Below are 22,388 nucleotides of genomic sequence, written 5' to 3'. Positions count from 1 at the left end.
TTATCCATTCACCTATTGAAGCATATCTTGGTTGCTTTCAAGTTTTAGTAGTTATGAATAAAGCTTCTATAAACATCTCTCTGCAGTTTTTGTGCGGACATAAGTTTTTGACTCCTTTAGGTAAATACCAAGGAACACATTTGCTGGATTGTATGGTAAAAGTTTGTTTAGTTTTGTAAGAGGCCAACAGACTGTCTTCCAAAGTGGCTGTACCATTTTACATTCTCACCAGCAGTGAATGAGAGTTTCTGTTGCTCCTCATCTTCACCAGCATTTGGTGTTGTCAGTGCTTTGGATTTTGGTCATTCTAATGGTTGTGTAGTAGTGCCTCTTTGCAATTTTAATTTGCATTTTCCTGATGACATGTAATGTGGAGCATCTTTTTATATGTTTATTTGCCATGTGTATATCTTCTTCAGTGAGGTGTCTGTTCATGTCTTTGACCAGTTTTTCTCATTACCTTGTTCATTTTCTTGTTGAGTTTTAAGAGTTCTTTGTATATTTTGTGTTAACAGTCCTTTACCAAATGTGTCTTTTGCAAATATATTCTCCCATTCTGTGGCTTATCTTCTCATTCTTTTGATGGTGCCTTGGTGTTGTATCTAAAAAGCCATCACCATATTCAAGGTCATCTAGATATTCTCCTCTGCTATCTTCTAGAGTTTTATAGTTTTGTATCATAGTTCTGCAATCCATTTTTGAGGTAATTTTCATGAATAGTGTAAGATATTGTGTCTAGATTCATTTTTTTGCCTGTGAATGTCAGTTGTTCTTATACCATTTGTTGGAAATACTATCTTTTATCTATTATTGGAGAAGTAACCAAGATCCTTCATCAAAGATCAGTTAACTATATTTATGTGGATCTATTTCTGGGCTCTCTGTTCTGTTCCTTTGATCTCTGTCCTTTTGCCAATACCACACTGTCTTGATTCCTATAGCTTTATAGTGAGTCTTTAAGTTGGATAGTGTTAGTCTTCCAGTTTTGTTTTTCAATATTGTGTTGGCTGTTCTGGGTCTTTTCCCTCCTCATGTAAACTTTAGGATCAGTTTATCAATATCCACAAGATGATGTGTTGGGATTTTTATTGGGATTTCATTGACTCTGTAGATCATGTTGGGAAGAACTGACATCTTGAGAATATAGAGGCTTCCTATACATGAACATGGACTGTATCTCTATTTAGTTTTTCTTTGAATTCTTTCTTTAGAGTTTCATAGTTTTGTCATATAGATTTTATATCTATTTTGTTTGGTTTTTACCTAAATATTCCATTTTTTGAGTGCTGATATAAATGGTAATGAATTTTTAATTTCAAATTCTACTTGTTCATTGCTGGTATAGGAAAGTGATTGACTTTAGTATATTAACCTTACATCTTGCAGCCTTGCTATAAGTGCTTATCAGTTCTGGGAGTGTTTCTGTCAGTCATTTCAGATTTTCTGCATAGACAATCTTGTCGTTTGTGAACAGACAGTTTTATGTCTTCCTTCTCAATCTGTATACCTTTTATTTCCTTTTCTTGTCTTAGTGCCTTAGCTAGGATTTCCAGTGTGTTGTTGTAAAGGAGTGGTGAGCACATCCTTGCCTTGTTACTGATCTTAGCAGAAAAGCTTCTAGTTTTTCACCATTAAGTATGACGTCAGCTGTAAGTTTTTTGTAAATGTTCTTTATCTCAAGTTGAAGAAGTTTCCCTCTATTCCTAGTTTGCTAAGAGCCTTACTTAGTTTTTAGTTCAAATTTTTATTTAAAATAATTTTACAGATACTGGTATAGTTAAGTCTTTCAGTTTGCTGAAACAGAGGTTTGTCATCTCAAACTTAAACCTGGATTAGATTCTGCTAGAAAAATAACTTAAAATGTGATATTGCCTATCGGTGTATATGTATAATTTTGTAAATTGTTATGATCAAGGCATTTCTGATGTTTGTTTTTTGGAAACAAACATACAAACAGACTGAAAGTCAGGAAGGACAGTGAGACTTAAGTGAAATATCTGAAAATTTTCTTTTTCATATAGTGCTTGGGTTGGGTTAAAGGAAACACAGAGTCTGGAGTTTCTGATAATCATTAAACATTTTTTCTGTCTGGTTTGTTCACAGATGTTCAGCCTGTTGCCTATGAAGAGCCCAAACATTGGTGTTCAATTGTCTACTATGAATTAAACAATCGTGTTGGGGAAGCTTTTCATGCATCTTCTACTAGTGTGTTAGTAGATGGATTCACAGATCCTTCAAATAACAAAAGTAGATTCTGCTTGGGATTGTTGTCAAATGTTAATCGTAATTCAACAATTGAAAACACTAGGCGACATATTGGAAAAGGTAATTTTGTCATTTTCCTACATTCAGTTGAATTCAGTCATTTGTTGTGCTTGCTATGTAGTCTGCATTGTGTAAGGTTCTGGGGCATACAAAGAAGCTTAAGGCATGGTCCTGCCCTCAAGTTGGAGATGTTGAAGAATGTATCAAGTAAAGACAGACTTCTTTTCTTTATCCTACCTATTTTTTCTTCATAGTACTTAGGGTCTGAAATCATACTATTCTGTGTTTATTTTTTTAATTTTCAGTCTTTTTGACTGAAATACAAGCTATACAGAAATTTGCATTGTTCACAACAATATCTTCAGCAACTAGAACGCTGCCTGGCTCATAGTACATACACAAGAAATATTTGTAGAATATATGAATGCTAGTGAAGGATTAAAATTTTTAAATTATGATATTTGTGGAATATTTTGGGTTGATGACTTGAAAGAATTTCCATTATGTTGGAGGAGCGAGCAGGGTTACTGGTAGGAAATCCAGTTTGAATGACGTAAGTCTTCAATGGCTTCACTGCCACTTCTCCCACCTTTTAAATTCAGGTAACAGAGTTTTATTTATAATTCATCCTACAAGATAGTTGCCACAGCAAACAAGGAACTTTTCACATTGCAGTGAAATGTCTCATGCATCAAGTGGTCAGAAAGGAAACCTATCCCAGGTAGAGCTGTTTGCCTCTCTTTTAAGAAGTTTTGTTTTTACCACTTGCTACTTTTTGCTTCTTTGACTTGAGAAAGTCTTGGTCCAAATTAGGAACAAAAGGTAAGGTAAATAACTTTAATTGTAATATGATTTCTTATAGAAGAGATTCAGAAAAATACTATGTCCAAAAATAAGTTGGAAAGAAAGTTTCCATTCTTTTTTGACTGAACTGTCAATTTGCCATGATTTTTTTAGGTAAAATGCCTCACTTCTATGCATTGATTTTTCATTCTGCAGTAGAATAATTTAAGAGAAATCTACTTGGTGAATTCTTAAATTCTAGAATCGTTTTCCTCTTTTTTCCCAGTATACAGTTCTAGGATCCTTTCTTCCACAGCTCATTTTTATTTGCCCAGAAGCAAAACATAGTTTTTAATGTCATAGCCTGAAACCAGTCTGTTACTCACATGTGTGTACTACGATGGTCTTTTTAGTACTATTTGCAGTAGAGAAAAGTTGGGAACAACTTCAGCTCTAGCTATATAATTTGAATTTTTAAATATTGAACATTCATATATTATTTATATATTTTTTAAATACCCAAAACATTTTTTTTAAAGGAAAGTAAAATACATCTGCCATTTAAAGGCTCTTCCTATGACCTGAAATTACATAGGTGACTTAGCTTTTTTTTTTTTTTTAATGCTGCAGACCTTTCCATTAGCAAAAAGAGTGCAAAACTTTTTGCCAAACAACTATTCATGATAGTTGATAACACTAAGAATTCCTTTGAAAGGACTCATCATAAGGTGCTTTTTGGGGATTTTTTTTTTTTTGCCATTGCTTTCTTTCATAGAGATGATAAATGATTGTTGGAAAAGGAAAAAAAAAACCCTGAGAACTGATAACCTAATATGCTGCCAACTTGAGGCTTAAGTCTTAGTTATTTGAGGATCATTTTAGATTTAGGCACATTAACCTCTTGATTATCTTTGGCAGCATAAGGCCATCTAGTGGTAGCTTCTGTCTGAAGACTTGCTATAGTGTAGTAGTGATTCTTGGTTGCACCTCATACAACTTCCTCGATTTCATTATACTGCTTTGTTAAGTTTACTCTTGTAATGCCTGTCTTTCTAAGGTGTTCATCTGTACTATGTTGGTGGAGAGGTGTATGCAGAGTGCCTCAGTGACAGCAGCATATTTGTACAGAGTAGGAACTGCAACTTTCATCATGGCTTTCATCCTACCACTGTCTGTAAGATTCCCAGCAGCTGCAGCCTCAAAATTTTTAACAATCAGGAGTTTGCCCAGCTTCTGGCTCAGTCTGTCAACCATGGATTTGAGGCAGTATATGAGCTCACCAAAATGTGTACCATTCGAATGAGTTTTGTCAAGGTGAGTGGGTTGTGACCTGTAGCTTAATTTGAGTCACTGTAAATATGTATATTATATGTCTGTAGGTTATAATTTTAAAAAGTCTTTGTTAAATGAAAGGTAGTAACTATTTTTTACCTGATTTAATAGGCTTTTAAATAAAATTCTTGAATTTATAACTTAAACCACATGATTGGTCTAAGATTTTATTTTATAATCCAGACATTATAAAGTGCTCAATATTCATATTGATATTGAATAGGGGCTGAGTTTATAAAAGAATTTCAGTTAAAGGTTAAATTGCTAGAAAGCATTTAATATTAAAATTGCTTTTTAAGTTCCTTAGCTTCAGCAGTTTCAATTATTATTAGATCCCATTAGGTTGACGTAAAGAATTCTTTACCATACTAATTATTTTCCTTGTTTTAAGCTTTGTTATTAAGGATTTGAAAAGTTCAAAGAACTTTTCAAATTTATCATTTGCTCTTGGCCTAATTTTATTGGTATTCCAAATGATGGTGCATAAGCAAAATTTAGAAAGAATTTTTGTGTTATATTTCAGCAGCCTGTCCTGTACCTGCTTGTTCCTTAAGGATTTAGCCAAAGAAGAGCAATTGTCAAATGCTCTGTGTAGGTTTTTTTTCTTTTTGGCCCACAGCCACACAGCCCAGTATTTTCTTGCTATAGGCTTTGTTATAGGCCTGTTTATGCAGCAGTTTATCAATAGCCCTGAAGGCATTTCCCTTGCCTTCTATAGAAACATGGCTTTTGCATATTCAATTTAGTCTCCCAATCCACCCTCATCACAGCTGCTTACTTTTCCTGGGCCAGGACTACTGTAAGCAGTAAAGCAGAGAGCTAGTTAAATTCAGGCAAATAGAAGTGAAAAAATTCTGTTTTACTCTTTGGAGTTTTAGGCTAAAGTGATCCAGCTCAATTCAACCCAGTAATTTCTCATCTTAAAGGATAATGATATGTGACTGCCACTTTAATTACATTTGTATGCATTGATCAGATTTACAACGCCTTATCTGATGTTTAAAAAAAAAACCCGAAAATCAGAAACTTTTTGTTTACAAAATCTGATGTGAACTTACATGAGGCTATATTTGAGTTTTATTTATCCCATTAAGAGAGAATATAGCTCACTACAGAAATATTAATATTTTAGTTATGAGGTATTGTACCATTATTAACTTCCTAAAAGTAAAAAAAAAAAAAAAAAAAATTCTGAAACATATCTTCATATCTTGCTCCAAGGGTTTCTATTAAGGGGTTATATGTTATTATAATGATGCAGCTATTGTGTTGCTTTTAATTTCATGGTGAATGCTGAAATTGGTTTTGTGATAGTTTTTCCTTTAGGTATGTCTGTATATCTCTACTGTTAAAGTTTATTTTTGTTAGTGTGTTGAAATGGGTTTCGACTGGTTGACAATTTAAAAAGTGGCTTGCCATGTTATCTGTTCATTTTCATAGGGCTGGGGAGCAGAATATCACCGGCAAGATGTTACCAGCACCCCATGTTGGATTGAGATTCATCTTCATGGGCCTCTTCAGTGGCTGGATAAAGTCCTCACTCAGATGGGCTCCCCTCTAAACCCCATTTCTTCTGTTTCATAGTGTAGAAGTATTCTTTTTCAGTTGTATTATTAGTGGACTTGTTTTAATTTTAGGGAAAATTTCAGTACAGATACTGTGAGCTTACATGGAAAACACATATTACAGCTTATTTTTTTTCTACATAATTGTGACCAATACATTTGTTTTTGTGATGAATCAACATACGTTTGTATTCATGTTCATGTGATTAACTCTCAAAAGTGTTGTGAAAGATGCAGAGTGAGTATTGTGCCCCAGTTCAGAAGTTTGGCATTGATCTTAAACTGGAACATACTTTTGCCTTATTGTCCAGCAATTTTTTTATTTGTTAAATTTTTTTGGAAAAGTAATACATCACATGATGAAAATTATAACAGTATAAGAAGGTGTTCAATGAGAGTCTTCCGTTCTATTCTTGATTCTCCAGAAGCTGTATTTTTACCAGTTTCTTAGTCCTACCAACTTTAAAAAAGTGTAATTCATTGTTTTATAAAAGCATATGGTAGGGGCTTAAAAGAAACTATAAAAAAAAAAGTCTTTTATTTGAAGGAACACTATGCACTGCTCTAACAGGTAGTGTTCAGTAAAAGCCAAGTGATAGTTTTCTAAGTGACATAAAATTTACATTCAATACAGCTAAATGTTTGTCAGTGTATTGTGACTTCACTCAATATTATCTTTTGTAAAATATTTCCTTTTTTAAAAAAAACTTACTGCAAACAATGGATCTCCAGTATATGTCATTTAGTCAAATCTGTCATAAGTACTACTTTATAGCTAGTGACAGTGCATGCACGGCCTTGTTCAGTTATGTTTGCTGCTTTTGGCCAATGTTGCAAGAACTCTACTTTTGACATGCATTAATCTTTTATTTTGCACTTTGATGGGTGACAGTTTTTAGAGTAACCTTTTGTGAAACACACTCAAGTGACTTGGACTTACATGTTCATCCTTGCTTCCTTGGTACCCCTTTTGTATTAAACACTGCAATTTATAGATTACAGTTATAGGAAGTTATGCTTTTTCTAGCTTTTGTTGTATTTTCAACCTAGATTATAAGACTGTTATTCTGCAGCTCCAATTGAAGGTGCCTTTTTAATTCCCTGCAGGATGATATTAATGTTGGAAAATCATGTACTTCATCCCATTGCTCTTACTTGCGTCTGTTTCCCCATGCAAGGACCTGTGTCCTGTAGCCATAGGAGCCTCTTCAGTCTGGCCCCAAGGATGAGGCCACCTGTCTGATGCTTAAATGAATTGAGCTAGCTGATTTGAAAACATTCACATATCAAAGAACACAGACTATTCTCTCAGTTACCATGGGTGCTCTTTTTCCATTTTTTTTTAGCACCTATGTGGATACCAGACTCCACAATCCTCAGAGAGGAAAGACATGAAAACTCTAAAATATTCATTTAATCAGTCATGCTTAAGGCCTTTGAGTAAAGGACTCTTAACCTCTTTTTCTAGGGAGCAGTCAGATGGACACTTAGTTACGGCATGAAGAACAAATACATTATTTTGGAAAAAAAAATCACCTAACTTACCTATTAGAAGAAGCTTATTTTCCAGTGCCTTTTAAAAATATGTGGAGCCATGTCAGTCTTCTGTTTAAAATGTTAGTTTCATTTGACTTTCTACTTTGCCCTTTCTGCTCTTATGAGGAAAAAAAATGCATTTTTTGAGGAAAGGAGAATGCAGTTCCTTTTGTTTTCCATAACATTATTTATTGCTTTTATAAAGTGCAGCCAATGGATGGTTTTAGTTCTCTCAGATGAAGTGCCATATGTGTTTCAGCTCACAGTCCTTTGCTAAGTAAAAGGAAACTTTCTGACAGTCACCTGAGCCTTAAACGTAAGTTTTACATGACATGCATTCTCAATCTTCCAGAATTGTGTCAGCCACACAAAAGAGGTTTATTTGCTTAGTGATAGAACTTAGCTATTTACATCATTCTTCTTAGCAGGCTCATGGCACAATCTTTGGAACAAATTTGTAGAATAACTACCTAGGTTGACTGGCAGATACATGTAATCAACTTCAGTGAGCTTGAACTGGTGGAAACTATTGAATTGTTTTATTGATGCTTACAACTGAGTTAATTAAAAATTGTTTTTATTCATGTAACAGCCTTTAGAGTTAGCAAGATTTTATGTGATTGGCTTTTTCTGTGTTTTCTCTAAGGAGCTGTGTCTCGAATGACAGTACTGAAGCTATTAACTGGTAAGAGTTTCATGTAGAAGTATAATTAAGCCTGTTGTATTTCCTAAAAGTTGTTAACTCCACATCCCTGGGTTTTATATGAAAACTTCATTCAATCCAGCTGGTCCTATAATTCCTGAGGATGCTCAGTACAGGAATGGATGGGAAATAAAAATTAGCCAGTGAGATTAAAAAAACTAAGTAAAATTCTACCAATGAAAAAAGCACCTCTGAAAGAAACCATTTCATAAAATTACAGTTTTAAGCTTTTATTTAATCTCCAGAATGGTTTATAGTCAAATTTATGAAAACATCATCAAAACCAGAATAATCACATTTTATAGCATGTACAACATTTAAATAAATATATGCCAGCTGAAAAGACAGAGTCTGGGAATAATAAAATTACAACCAGTTTGGTAAATGCAAAAAGAGGAATAGAATCAAAATTAATCTCAGTAATGTATTAAAGCAACAAAAAGATACTGACTGGAAAAAAAGAATTTAAGAGGTGCATTTGACTAATATCTCTACATAATTACCTGGCTTATGTTATGGAATATAAACTAGTAGGCATGTTACTGATCTACTGAAATGAACGTTTTTTCTTTAGAGAAAATTTAAGGAAGACATCAATCTAAATGTCAAATATAAATATCAGACTATAAATCACTTTTTACATTTTCTTGTTATATAAGTAAACTATCAATATGATAATAGAATTGTCTGGGTTTCTGAGGTGAAATCCACAGTAAGATTACTGTCAATAGGTAGTTCAATAAGTTATACTTAATAGTATGGAAAGAGGGTGTAGCTATTTTATACTTTTCATAACATTTGAGAGTAAGACATTCTTTTAGGATGTAAAATGATCAGTAAGTATTCAGATCTGAAATCTATTGTTAAGATAAGGACTGGGGCTCACGTTATATAACCTTCAGTATTATCTTAGAGTACCTGTGGGAAACAGTTCCCCTGTAATAGTGTTCTTTTAAAGGAGAAAGTTTATACAAAAATGAAATCATACCAGTAGCAGAGAAACTCTAAATTCAAGTTTGATAGTACCTGTTTAAGTGTTGTATTTCTATTACAGAGAGCATCTAATATACCATTTTAGTTCCATTTCTTTATACTTTTTCTAGTTGCTTGCTTAATATTACTTTGGATCATTATCATTCTCCTACTTAAAATATATTAATATCTTTTATACTTTCTGAAGAAGGAAAAATCTTTTGATAATTATTAAATTCAGCTTCCAATGATCATTTAAATTTTGGACCTATTAACTTTTAAGAGGCTCAGAGCTCTTCGTTGTCTTATTAGTTAAATCCTCACTTAATCTCTCTGGTAGGAATTATGAATGTGTGTCCTCATTATACCCATCAGCTAGATAAGCAAGAATCTTTTAAGGTAGTAGATAGCCTGCTGGTTTTAGAAGTGTTTGGTGATTTTTATTGGCAGGAGTTTTCCTAAGTATTGGTTTATGGGCATCTCCTCAGATATTCACTAGCGCAGCTTTCTGGGTGGTAATCTCAGGTTTGATGCCTGTTTCAACCCCTGGAGAGTAGCATTTTCCTCATTAAAAGAGGTGGGACTGGGGAGGTTTACTTCTCACAGAAGATGCATGTATGGAGAGAGAATTTGAGGCATTTCTTCTATGTAAACAATTCTATTCAACACCTGCTAAACAGAAATTTAGCTAGTTCTTTGTAATTCACTGGATTGAAGTTTAGCATGTCCTAATTACAAGAGGTAAGAGTATTTGTCCAGCCTTTGTTATATTGGATTTTTCATAATAGAGACTTCTCTTCTAAAATGCAGCTACTATGATTGAGGTGTTACCCTAAAATTGGATGATTTACAAAAACCAATGAGAAGGATTTTACATAGCAAATTTTTTAAAAAATAAGAGCTTATGCTGTAATATTTGCTGGTAGCAATTGCTGTAAAACACGTGGTGAGTTGTTTGTTGAAAAGATCTAGTCTCAGAGCAGGATTCTTCTATTATTTATGACAGAGTGAAAAAGGTTTGTGTGGTTCTTGTCCAAATAATTCAGTTCTTAAAATTCCTAAATTTGTCATAAACCATTGTCCTTTAAGGATTTATTTGAAGATAACTGTTTTTTAAAAGTTTGAAATTTTGTGTAGAGGTAGATTTTTTTTTTTTACCACATTGATAGGTAGTGCCTTCTTAATACTAGCTGGTGTTAGCTATAACAAAACTCCAGTGAGGCCAAACAATCCCAAGTAAAGAAGAAATCTTTTAGAGTCAGATTTTTCCCTTCTAATACCATTGGAGATGATGTTGCTTTGATTTATTCATAAAGTATTTTAACTGTAGGGACTCTTGGAGATAACAGTTGGGCAAGTGCTTTTTTTTCAAAGTGGTTGGTTAAAGTTGCATTTTGAAAATCACCTATGTTAAAATTGGGTAGGACTGTAATCATGAAAACTGGGTATTTGTATGTAATCCTGCCCATGTTCTCTTAAAAAGATATTTCATATGCAGATGATAAAGACCAAATCACTGGCTGCACTCTAGGTCTGCTTCTTACTTGTACTTGTTCTCCTTCTGTTTATGTTGTAGAAAATGAAATTCTAGCAACATGCTTCAATTCTGTTATCTTTTTGATACTTATAAAAATGTATTAGGTTTTACTATATTGTGCTTTTCAAAGCCATAACTCTTAAGAACTTTGTTTTTGGATATTGTTTGCTAATACTTTATTTTAATAAATCTCAAAATCTGGTTAATGTGTGTTTTTGTTTGTTTTGGGGGCTATTCTTTTTTGATTTAACATGTTCCGTTGAGTGAATTTATAAAAAAGGATGAGATTATCAGTTGCTGTGACCGGCTGTGTTATCTGTTTGTGCACTAGTGATAGAAATTGAATATACTAGGCCTTTCCACCAGCATGAGGTTTGCTCAGAAGGATCAGTATGTTTCTATTCTGTTTATAAGAGAGTTGATGTGTTTTTCTTTGTTAGTTTAGTTTTGTTTTGAAAAAGGATTTGAATCTAGAGTCTGGGATTTTTTAGTTTAACCACTAATTTCCCTTCCCTAGCTCTTTCTAAAATTAGAGGTCTTGACCAGATGATTGAGAGAGAGAATAGTTGCTGGCAGAGCTGACTTTGGAGTCTGCTTGCCTGCATTTGAGTCCTGGACCTCAGGGCTTCCTTAACTCTGTGCCCTTAGGCTTAACCACTCTGTGCCTCAGTTTCCTGATCTGTAAAGTAAAAGTCTACTTGTAGGATTTGGGGGAAGATTAAATAAAGTAATACAAATATAGTACTTAGTGCCTGCCACATCAGAACTCTTTTGTTTTTATTATTATCATAACCATCATCTCTTACATTTCTGCTACTTCTTTGAATCAGAGGAATTATTTCTGATGCTACTTGACCTTAGTAGATTAATCCTTGATTACCCACTTTGCGAATTAGCCTTGTTTTTCTTAATTTTCTCCTTTTAAAAGAAGTTCAAAATCACAGATTAGTTTTGTCATCCCCACCAAGTGCCTGCCTACTTTTACCACCTTCTGTGTTGTATATACAAGAAATACAAACTTATTCTAATTAGAAGGGGATGGTGAAAATCCATGTGTCCCCACTAGAAAAACCCAAACTAAATATTTTAACCTGAAAGAATAAATATAAAAGCTCTTATTATTCTCTTTAGAAAAAAGGCGTCATCAAAAGAATCTGTATCTGCAAATCAGTTTCTTCTTATGCTTTTTTTTTTTTTATTTCAAGTGTAAGGCGTTTAGTAGCAACTTCACTGTTTTAGAAGCATACTTTAAAAACATTTGTTCTGGCAAAAGATATCAGTGAACAGTGAGAGGTGGTGTTGGCTTCTCTCAGATTTAAGATAATTAGTTTTCAAATTGCCATAGCCAAAACAGTTCAGGTGACAGGGATCAATTGTGACATCTGCTTCAATTTTCTTTTAGACACGAGAACTCAATGGCTAATGCTATTCCATATTACAGCAGTTTTGATGCAATTCATATTTTATAAATATTTATAAGAAGGCTATCAGTGGGCTATAAGAAAGTATTTCCCCCCCATTTAACATTTTAAATATTACTGTGTTTTTTGTTGTTGAATTTGTAAGCCTATTTTAATAAACTGACTTTTGTAAAAAAAAAAAAAAAAAAGTCCTGTGTTCTTTTGGTCTAAATCACTTTTTGTGGTTGTATTTTAAAGGGGCTATAGGGAAAATATAAAGAAGAGTTTTTGGCACCTTGCTTAACTATCTCCATCTTAAAGTATGTTGCATGGGGGTAGAAGGAGGATTTAGGTTGGTGGTTAAGATTATTATCAATATTGTTTCAAGTGGATGTGTGTATAGTTGCTGTGAGGGGTGTTTCGTGAGGCAGTTTTTTGATGTTTGGGATGGATTTTGAAAGCCTTATACTTTTAATCTCTTACCCCTTTCCTGTCACCTTTTATTTCATTTTAAATAATAGTTTTATCTGAGATAAATGCTGAGAATTTTAATAGTACAGAAAAGTATGAACTAAAAATCCCAAACCAATAGTGAACCACTAAACATCTGTGCATGTATCCTTCTAAACTATTCAGGTAGTCATTCTACATCAGTCCTTTCCTTTCTTTGACAAGAATTTAGCTGATTATGGGTGAAACTATAGCTCCTTTTTTGAAAGGGTTCTAAGAGAAATTGGTTTGGTTCCAAAATGTTTCTTGAATTCTGTATCCCCAAGAGAACATTGTCCTGTGAGCTGTCTCTTATTTTGTTGAATGGCAGACCTTTCCCAAACATATTACATCAAGCTTAGCTCTCCAGATATTTTAATGAGACTGCTGAAGTGACAGGAGAAGCCAATTGGGATTAATCTGGGAAGGCTTTCAGAAAGAAGGAAAATAAGACTTTGGAAAAGAAGGAGAAAGAAAAAAAAGTTTTTCATTCTCCATAGCATTTATCACCATCCAACATCCTGCCTGTCTTATTTCTTTACCCTGTTTATAGACTGTGTCATCTCATGGGAATGTAAGCTGTGGCCAGATATGTGTTCCCACTGCCAGAACAGTTTTTGATATATTGTAAGCAGTCGAATATTTGTTGAATGAATGAGAGTACTAAAACCAGATATGATTTTTTATACTAGAATTTAGCTTTAAATTATGTAATAATACTTAATTGAATGGATTGGAGCTCAGTACTTTATTAGATCTCTTTATTACCCACCTCATAGGAGAAGAAAGAGGGAAACTCAACTAAGAACATTCATATTTATTCTTTCTCTTTGAGCTTTTGGACCTTTGCCCCAAAGTTATCAGGCTCCTGGATTGTTGCTTAGAGAACCTACAAAATTAACAGGCAACTTGGAGCTTTAACCTGTTGACATTTAATATTTTCCCAGAGAATCGAAAGGGCACAGTTTCCTTGATGTATTTGACAGGAGAAAATAACAACAACAACATCCAAAGTGTGCTTTTTAGTTCATAGCTTACAGGGGCAGGGGCGGCTGTGTTAAGAACCCTGTAGTTTGATTTTAGTGCCCTGGTTTAGATTCCATAATATCACCCGCAACTGTTGTGCCTGAGGGTCAGGCCTTTAATTGCATTCAGGTGGGGCACCCTACGCAGTGCCTTTGAGAAACAGAACAGTGACCTGTGTTTGTACTTCAGAATAAAAGCTTAATTTTGCTGAAGAGAGTGCGTGTGTGATTGTTGGGGGGAGAAGAAGCAGAGGAGGGTTTGAAGGGCTATGCAGACATTAGTTAAGATTAATGGTAAACATCCCTTGGTTGTCTTTTCTTTACATAAAATTCTGTGAATTTTACAGAATTTGTTCAGGCCAAGTTAGTGATGGCAGTGAAGGTGAAGATGATGAATGCAAGCACAAACTCGTTACGTATGAACAGGGAGCCTGCAAAGATCTTCATATGAAAAGAAAGGTGCTGTCCTTTTACTGTCTGTTTAATAAACTGCTAGACGTTTACCATACCCATTTTCTCTCCTTAATCGTTGAACACCTCTGTCCAGCTGCATACCACATTTCCCAGCCTCCCTTTCAGCTGTGGCCGGTCATGCGACTAAGCTTTGACCATTGGCATAATAGCAGAAATGATACCTGTCATTTTGGCATAATGCTCCACAGAGGAACCCTCTTGCTTTTTTCCCCTTCCCTGTGGCTAGAATGCAGATAGGATGGCAGGAACTAGAGTAGCCACCTCAAAGTGGACACGGGAGCCAAGGGACGAGGGTGACAGAGTTGTGCTACTCTTGGAAGGTTATGTGGAAAAGAAACTTGGAGGTGGGGAGTGCTCTTTGTTGTAACAGTCAGGCTGTAACCTGGTGAGTCCTTACTTGCTTCTTCACTTACTCTCACCAGAGAGTAAGCACTTGCGTGCTTACTGCAAGTCAGGCTTCAGGCTCGGCAGCAGAGCTGTTGCAGGGAGTCATTCCTGTCCTCATGAAAAGCGAAGCTATAACAGTTTAGTGGTTTCAGTCTCTATCTAGTTAGGGTTAGTTGATCAGTTTTGGAGGGTGGAGGAGGGGCAGAAATGGAGAATCAAGGAGACTTTAAAAAATAGGCTCTACTCCTGTTTTTCCGAATATCTGGATTTTTTTCTGGTCCTACATGAGCAGTATCAGGTTGTTTGTTCATTTGTTTAACTAATATTTGAGGGCCTATTAGATGTCAGACTGAGGATAAACTTAATAAAACAAAAATACTTTCTCTCAAGCATCTTCATTCTGGTTGATGGAGGCACAAAATAAGACAAAAAATATATAGGGTAGTGGTAAGTTCTAAGGAGAAAAAGTAGGAAAGGAAGATTTGAGATGTCAGGGATGGGAGGAGGAAGGTGGCTGAAGGTTTAGATCCAGAAACCAGAGATGGTCTCATTGAGAAGGAAATCTCTGATCCAAGTCCAAGAAGAGGTGAGGGAGTCAGTATGTGAAGTAGTGATTTAGCTGATTCTTAGTCAAGGCAATTCAGAAAGCATATGAATGACATGGTAAAGAACTCAGCTTCCGTGCAGGAAAAGGAGTAATTCAAGCAGAAATAGCTAAAGGTACAGACTTTTAAATTGCACGTTCTTTAGTCTCTGCAGGATACAATAATAACTGAAGTGTTACATAGATGGAGACAAGAAATGTCAGTTGCTAACAACTTTGTGGATTACCACCTCCTGGAAACAGGCCAGTTGGAGGCCTGATCAATGAGGAGCATTCAACTCAATATTTCATCTGATGCAAGTTTAGTTTAAGGCAGCAAATCAAAGGTGAAGTGTTCGGATTAAGAACCCACAGGCAAGAGTTTACTTTAACCTCTAGCTGTCTTTCCATTATATTCTAGTCAACAAATACTTATTCAGTGTCTGTTTTGTGCTTAATGCTATGCTGGGCCTTAGGAAAGTAGCAGTGAGCAGAGCAGGCACATGCTGTCCCTGACCTCATACGGCTTACACGGTAGTAGAGGGGAGACATTAAGCCACGAACTACAACACAGTTACTTGATGGCTGCGGTAAGGGACCTGATCGGGGGCTGTGAATGAATGTAACTGACCTCCTCTGAGAACTCAGGCAGATCCATTTTGAGGAAGAGATATTGAGACCTGAGGGATGAGGAGGCACTAGCTGGATGAAGGAGCGGGGGCAAGCAGCTTAGGCAGAGAGGCTTTAGGGATCAACAGGCTACTGTGTCTCGAGCCTGGAGTGCAAGAGGAGTGTGAGGGGATGAGGCTGGAGAGGTTGGTGGGGGCCAGAGGATGCTGCATCTTGTAGGCCAAGGTTAGAGTTTTGTTTTAAATCCTGAGAACAAGGAGAAGCCACTGGAGTGTAAGCTGGGGCTGGAGGCAGATACTGGGATCGGACGCATGCTTTGGAGAGAGGCAGAAGTGAATGCTGGGCTTTGAATTCAGGTCACGTTGGTGGAGATGGAGGGGAGTAGATGGAGCAGAGTGGTGTCTAGGATGGACTGCACATGGGAAGACGAAGAAGAGTTCGGGGTCAGGGTGACCACCATGTGCTTTTTACTTTGGGCAACCAGATGATGGCTCAGTTTACTGAGATGGAGAAGACTGGAGGAAGGCCTAATTTATATGGAAAGGTGATGAATTTTAGTCACTGAGGGAAAGCAGTTGCTATTTTTGCTGCTGCAAACACTTCTGAAATGGTCATCCTGATGGCAAATAATAATGATAGCTCACATTCGAGCACTTACCACATGTCAAACATGAGCTGAACGCTTTACCTCCAATGTCTCCCACAATGTTGAAAATCCCATGAACCAGGTACTGTTATTGTCTCCATTTTACAGATGAGGAAGCAGGTTTTCGGAAAACCAGAAGCATGAGCATGGCATGGAGTGGATGGCCAAGGTCAGGTTACTGGGCTCCAGGACTCTGGCTCTTGGTCTCTACATTATGCTGCTTCTCCTGGTTCCTGGCATCTTTAACCACTTCCCTAATTTCTACCCTACCCACCCTCTTACCCTCCATCAGAAACGTGTTCTCAACCCTCTCGCTTGCCCAAGTGACCCGTTATGGAAGAGCAGCCCAAACACCTATGTCATGGGTCCTATTCCTCAATTTAGCTTGCAGGCCCAGCCCTTCCAAGGTAATTCCAAGACATCGTGGGCTTGATGAAAGAACAAAGGGCAGGAGGATGTGTGTGCATAGATCGACCTTCCTGATATCCATCTAAAGGTCCAGTTAGCACGTTATAGTCCACTTACCCTGCATATTAGCAGAAGACAGACATGAACTCAGCCACATCCTTTCCAGGGGAGAATCTGGGTCTAGGTCCCAAATGACAAAGGACCCATTACTGCTCAACTAGTCTAACACTAGCTGAGAGATGAGAATGAAATTATTTAGGGTCACATTCCTGGCAAAAAGCAGGAATCTAGTCCATTTCCTCATAGTGACCCTGCTTGGTTTCTAGATTCCAGATCTACACGGCGCAATTACTTAGGAATTTCTTCCAGAAGTATCTGTTCATTTGAAGTAGCCAAACCTTTGGCTTAGGTGGCTAAGACCACTGAAACCCTGTAGAGACATCAGAAAGATGGTTTCCAAGTTATCTCCATCTTAGCATTTTTTAGCTTTAACCTCTTGATGCCTTGGTACAGTATTGTATTAAGGGATCCCAAGAGCCTCCTGGATCACTCTGGCTTCAGCTGGTTCTGGTCCAGGAACTTCAGGTGACCTCTAAGCCAGAAGTCCACTGATAATCCCCCCCCTCGCATTTTTTTGTGGTCACAATAGAGCTGTGGTGAGAGCACATCCTGTTTGTGGGTCAGCTTCTCCCTTCGGCAGTGCTGCCTCAAGCCTAAGGCTCAGTTACAATAACAGCTAATATTTGAGTGCTAGCATGTTACACTGATTATGTCATTTGACATTCAACCCTGTAGAGCTAGGTGATATAATACTCATTTCACAGATAAGGAAACAGCCTGGGATTAAGTAATTTGCACAGGGTCACACAACCAGTGAGCAGTGGAGCTGGGGTTTAAAGCTAGACAGACTCCAGAGCTTGTGCTTCTGACCACTCTGCATACTGCCTTGAGATCTATCCATGGGGAGATGTGGAGGAGGAATACGCTGTCTCTACATTAGTCTCTTACCCCTCACAGACCCCAGACTAAAGCTGGAGGGTCCCGCGTATCAGCAGTGTGTGATTTCATTATGCCAGCCAGGGCTCTCATACCTCCTTAAAATTTATTCCATTTAGTCTTCTCTGCAACCAAGGGTCACATGGATTAGCTGAGTTACCATTACTATAGGCTAGAAAGGTTTGGCTACATTTCCAAAAACCAAACTGTTCTGTGAGGTTATCATAGAATTAGCTCCATTAGGGCTTGGTTGGTGTTAGCTCTCCAAGACATGGGTAATCAAGCCCAAGATGAACTGTCAGCTGCTCATCTCTGCTGCTTCATGGGATAGGAGCAGGAGGGGGTCTTGGGCAGTGGCTGAGGAGAAGTGGTGGTGAGGAGCCCTAGCCTGAGACTGGAGCCGTAGCAAGTCTTTTCCCAGCCTCAGCTGGGGTCCTTAGATGGGTTTCAGTGTCAACCCTCACAAAAAGTTTGTAGAATTGTGTGCCTGTATGCATTTTGCCAGACAGGCATCCTTAGTATTGTTGAGATTCTCAAAATCTGAGTGACCCCGCAATGGTTTAAAACTACTCGATTAGATAATCTACCAAATCTCCTTTTAGTCAAACATTCTCTAAGCTCCGGTGTCCTAATGAGCCAGGTGACTCCTGAAACTTTTAAACCACCATAAAGAATTCTCCCTAGAATTAGATTAACTTTGAAAATGGTCAAGGTTATCACAGTTCTTTCTATTCCCTCTCAGGTTCTTTGAAATCTGCTCCTCCAAGCTGGGCTTATTCATCCATTGCTTTCCCGCTGTGTTTTCCAGAGCTGGCCTCCCTGTCTACCTTGGGCAGAAGTGCAGAGCAGCTGCCCCCATCGCCTGACCCTCAGGCCCTTCCTTCACCAGGTGGTTCTGGTCCAGAAAAGGCTTCTGGAAGGGCTCAGGCCCAGAGAGGCTCTGAGAGCGACGGAGTGGATGCCAGGTGGGAGGAACCACCCAACAGGGAAGGTCTCCATGGAGCCCTATTAGAGGGATTTTTTTTTTTTTTTTCAGCAGATGAGGCAGCAATTCCTCTTTGAGACCCACCCGGAAGACACTTGCCAGAGCAAGTAACTGACTGACCCTGGGGAAAGGTGGAGCTGGAGAGGAGCAAGCATCATTAAAACTGACCTGGGCCACAGCGAGGTGGGAGGCGCGGTGCACTTGGGTCTCAGCCTGCTCAGGATCGCCCTGCCCTTTATCCCCCTTTCCCAAGTGGCGCAACCAATGACCAGAGCGTCGTCAGCACTGGGTCTAATTCGGTGAGGTTTTATTGTAGAAATGCGGCCCCTGGAGATGGAGGACACTTATTTCCTGACCACAGGGTGCTGCAGGTGGGACCCTGCGCCTCTAGACCGGCTTCTCCTTTGCGCGTGCGGGCAGAGAAACTGGGTCCTCAGACCCGGGCGGCACCCATTGAAACTCGAGTCCCCTCCTTCCCCAGGGGACGAAGCTTCCGAGAGCCATCATTCCCAAGTCCGGCTGAGTTCACACTCAGATCCTAGTGGGACCCTCGGTGCCAAAGAGTGGGAGAGGTGGTAACAGCCGCAGGAAGACGGCTGCAGGGCCGGGGACTCCGGACAGGCAGCTCCCGGCTGGCTGCGCGCTCGGGTAGTTGCGCGCTCACAGCGCCTGCCCCTTGGGTGTGCAAAGTAGGGAAGTCAGCGGGCGGCGAGAAAGGCTCCCTTGTCCGGGTGGGAGCGCCGTCTTGCAGGAAGGCCCCCCCGCCCCGCCCCCCAGCTGGGCCCGCTGTCCAGGGAAGAGAGAGTCCTCCAGGGAAGCAGAACCTTAGTTCCCTGCGGCCACGAGGATCGGGACCTTCTACAGCCTCCTAACGCCTCCTCCTACTCCCTTGACGCTCAGGGTGCTGCTCGAGGGCGGGAAGGGTGTTGGGGTCAGGGCGCAGTGTTCCCAGGGGCGTCAGGTGCACCCTGCCTGGCTCACACCGACTGCTGGTGGCGAGACCGGCACCGGGCGCCTGCCGGCGTGGGTGGCTCCGCCGCTACACCGGCCGCATCCTCCAGGGCGCGCGGGCGTCCCGCAGCGAGCGGTCGTGGGGCAGCGCTGCGAAGGCCGAGTGGCGCAGCTGGCAGCCGATGAAGAGGACGACGAGCGCCACGGAGAGCAGCAGCAGGAAGAAGAGCAGCAGGTAGGTAGGCAGGTCAGGCTTGGCGGCCGCGCCGTCCCGCATCCCGCGCGCGGTAGCTAGCTCCAGCGGCAAAGCGCCCTCCGCCTTGACCGTGGTTGCCAGGGCCAGCGCGCCGCCTACCGCTGCTTCGGGGCCGCCCGTGGCGTTGAACACGTCGCCGTACATGGCCCGCGGGGCCGCCGACCCCGGCCCGGCCGCCTCACTTCGCTTTGCGCCGCCCGGCGCCGCCCCGCTCTTCCATGGCGTGCCTTGCTCTTCCCGCTACGGGTGACTGACCGCGAGCCAGATGCCTGCGGGGTCACCGGAACCGCGGAGCCCCCGGGCTGCCGCCGCTCCGTAGCCAGCCGCGCTCAGCTGCCCTCCCCGTGGGGTGGTGAACCCCACGGCTCGGAGCTGGACGGCTCGGCGCCCGCGACCCCCGGACTTTTCGGGTTTCTCGCCGTCGCTACCCGCGGTCCCGAATCAGCGACCCGGGTTTACGGCCGCCCTCTCAGCTCGGACCCCAGCTCCGGTGAGCTCCGGGCTCCGGGGCGCCCCTGGGCTACGGCGGCGGCGAAAGCTGATTGGTGAGTGTGGCCGCAGCTCGGGATCCCTGCTGGGCGCCGCCAGAAGCCGAGTGCACAGAGGGCGCAGGCAGAGCCCTCCGCGTCCTCCCGCGCTGCCGCCGCTGAGTCTCGGAGCAATTCTGCAGCCTCGAGTCCCTGTTGAGATGCCGGGTGTGCGGAGAACCTGTCCCCGCTGGCTTCGGCTGCTGCGCTCCTGTCTCGAGCTGGAGACGGAGCTCTGAGGCGCCCCGCGCGCTCAGGTCCAGGGCGGGGTGGGGGGGTGGGGGTTGGAGGGGGGCGGGACTGGAGGCGGCTGTCCCCGGGGGCTGCGAACCAATGAGAGCGAGAGAGGACAGGTATGCCCCCCCCCCACCCCGGCCTCACATCACTCTCGGACAGAAGGACACACAGAGAGGGAGGGAGGAAAAACACAGGGTCATGGAAAGACAGACGGACAAAGAGACGATTACAGACCTGTGAACAGAGACACACGCAAAATAGAGACAATATGGACAGCCAACCCGTTCAGAGACCAGGCTCAGACAGGCATGGATACCTGTTTTTGTTCTCGTGGACATTCTCCCTCTAGGCACAGCCTGGTTGGCTCCGAGTCCCAAGACTGGGTAGTTCGGAGAGGGCAGGGAGGCCCTGGGCAAGGGCAAGGGGCTCCCAGACAAGCTGGGGCTGGTTCCGTGGGCCCAGGCTCCTCTCTAGCTGAGGGCACATGTGCTTCCCCACCATGAGCTCACTTTCTCAGCACCCTTGGCCTGTTCTGCTCAGGCACAGAGGGCAAGAGGAAGACATGATGCTGGCAATGGCCCACCTGCCCTTGGCAGCCCTGGCAAAGGCTTGGTGGCCAGGACAGGGGTGAGCAGTCAGCAGAACCAAGGGGTGTCTCCTTTCCAGGAGTCCACACTCTTCACTTCCTTTGCAAAGTTTTCCAAGCCCCCCAGATTAGAATGGGAACCAGTGGCCTGGCCACCACAGCCCCTGCACTCTTCAAGAAGCACTGACTGCCCTGGACTGTCATGGTCTGGCACGAAGCTAAAGGAGGCAATTGCCCTCAAGGTTCTGCAAGTGTAGGGTCAGGAGGGAGTGTGCCTCCTTCCATTTTGCACCCTGGGCACCTCAGTCCTCACCCTAGTCCCAGCTCTGAGACACCTACAGGGTCAGCCAAGGTCATAGCCTTGTCTCCCTCCCCCACACCTCCTTCCCCCATCAAGGGGTACAGGATGTGAGAGAGCTTGGTGAGCACCGGCCGCAGGAACCTGTGGGAAGATGAGTTCGTTATTCACCTCTTCCCCACCGCACCTCGCACCTGCCCACAGGCTTAACAAGAGCAAGCAAGGTGTGCAAGGCCATCCATGGCCAGAGCGCATTCCCACAAAGCCCAGCTCAGCCCAGGAGAAACACCTCTGCAAGCTCTTTGTATAACACTGAATTGTGGGCCTGTCCTGACCCTACAGAGAGTTTGACTGCTTGCTAAGTGAGGTGCAGAAATGCTCCAGAGACCCTCCTCAGTGTTTTCCTGCAGTTCCATGGACAGGCCTGTGGGGAGCCCCCCTGAGCATGGGGGCAGGTGTGGCTGTGAGGTGGAGAGCGGGACCTGGCAGGACTTAGCATGACCCCATCTGCCCACCTTGGTCCTGGGGCACTGCCCAGTGTGCTCCAAGGGCATAGGGCCCTGAGCCCCTGTGCCTGGCTGCTGCTTAGGCCAACTCCTCATTTTCCAGATGGGAAAGCTGGCTCCGAGAGGGGCAAGGCTTATCCATGTTAGCACAGGACAGCCTCCACGTAACAGTGATGCAGCAGCCGTGGATGTGGGCTGCTCAGGCAAGGAGCAGAGTTCCCTCCTCTGAAGGCCTGAGCTATTTGGGATAGCATTTTACTCAGCCAGCAGGATCCCAGGGACATTATGTGAAACCGGAAGAAGCTTCCTCA

General features: G+C 41.3%; 2 protein-coding genes across 3 annotated transcripts in view; one reads left to right on the top strand and one right to left on the bottom strand.

Annotated features, from left to right (window-relative positions):
• Positions 1–12,428, top strand: part of SMAD5 (SMAD family member 5) — a 107,365-nt gene extending 94,937 nt beyond the window's left edge. For both annotated transcript variants that reach the window (XM_082623996.1, XM_082623995.1), the window contains 3 exons: positions 2,104–2,325; positions 4,106–4,362; positions 5,821–12,428. In XM_082623996.1, the coding sequence (XP_082480122.1) occupies positions 2,104–2,325; positions 4,106–4,362; positions 5,821–5,964 (623 nt within the window). In that variant the 3' untranslated portion in view covers positions 5,965–12,428. The remainder of the gene's footprint in view (positions 1–2,103; positions 2,326–4,105; positions 4,363–5,820) is intronic.
• A 6,130-nt stretch (positions 12,429–18,558) lies between these two features.
• SMIM32 (small integral membrane protein 32) lies at positions 18,559–20,341 on the bottom strand. Its single transcript, XM_082624006.1, has one exon. It carries the CDS (start codon positions 20,065–20,067, stop codon positions 19,756–19,758), a length of 312 nt encoding a protein of 103 aa, XP_082480132.1. The 5' UTR covers positions 20,068–20,341; the 3' UTR covers positions 18,559–19,755.
• Positions 20,342–22,388: the final 2,047 nt, after the last annotated feature.

The sequence above is a fragment of the Mesoplodon mirus genome, assembly GCF_964341445.2.
Source record: "Mesoplodon mirus genome assembly, chromosome: 5".
Classification (NCBI taxonomy): Eukaryota; Metazoa; Chordata; class Mammalia; order Artiodactyla; family Ziphiidae; genus Mesoplodon; species Mesoplodon mirus.
The sequence above is the reverse complement of the archived record's forward strand: the minus strand, read 5'-3'. Positions and strand labels throughout refer to the sequence as shown.

Bases quoted from the DNA above. Each gene is read 5' to 3' on its own strand.
- SMIM32 (XM_082624006.1), bottom strand. From the start codon at position 20,067: ATGTACGGCGACGTGTTCAACGCCACGGGCGGCCCCGAAGCAGCGGTA.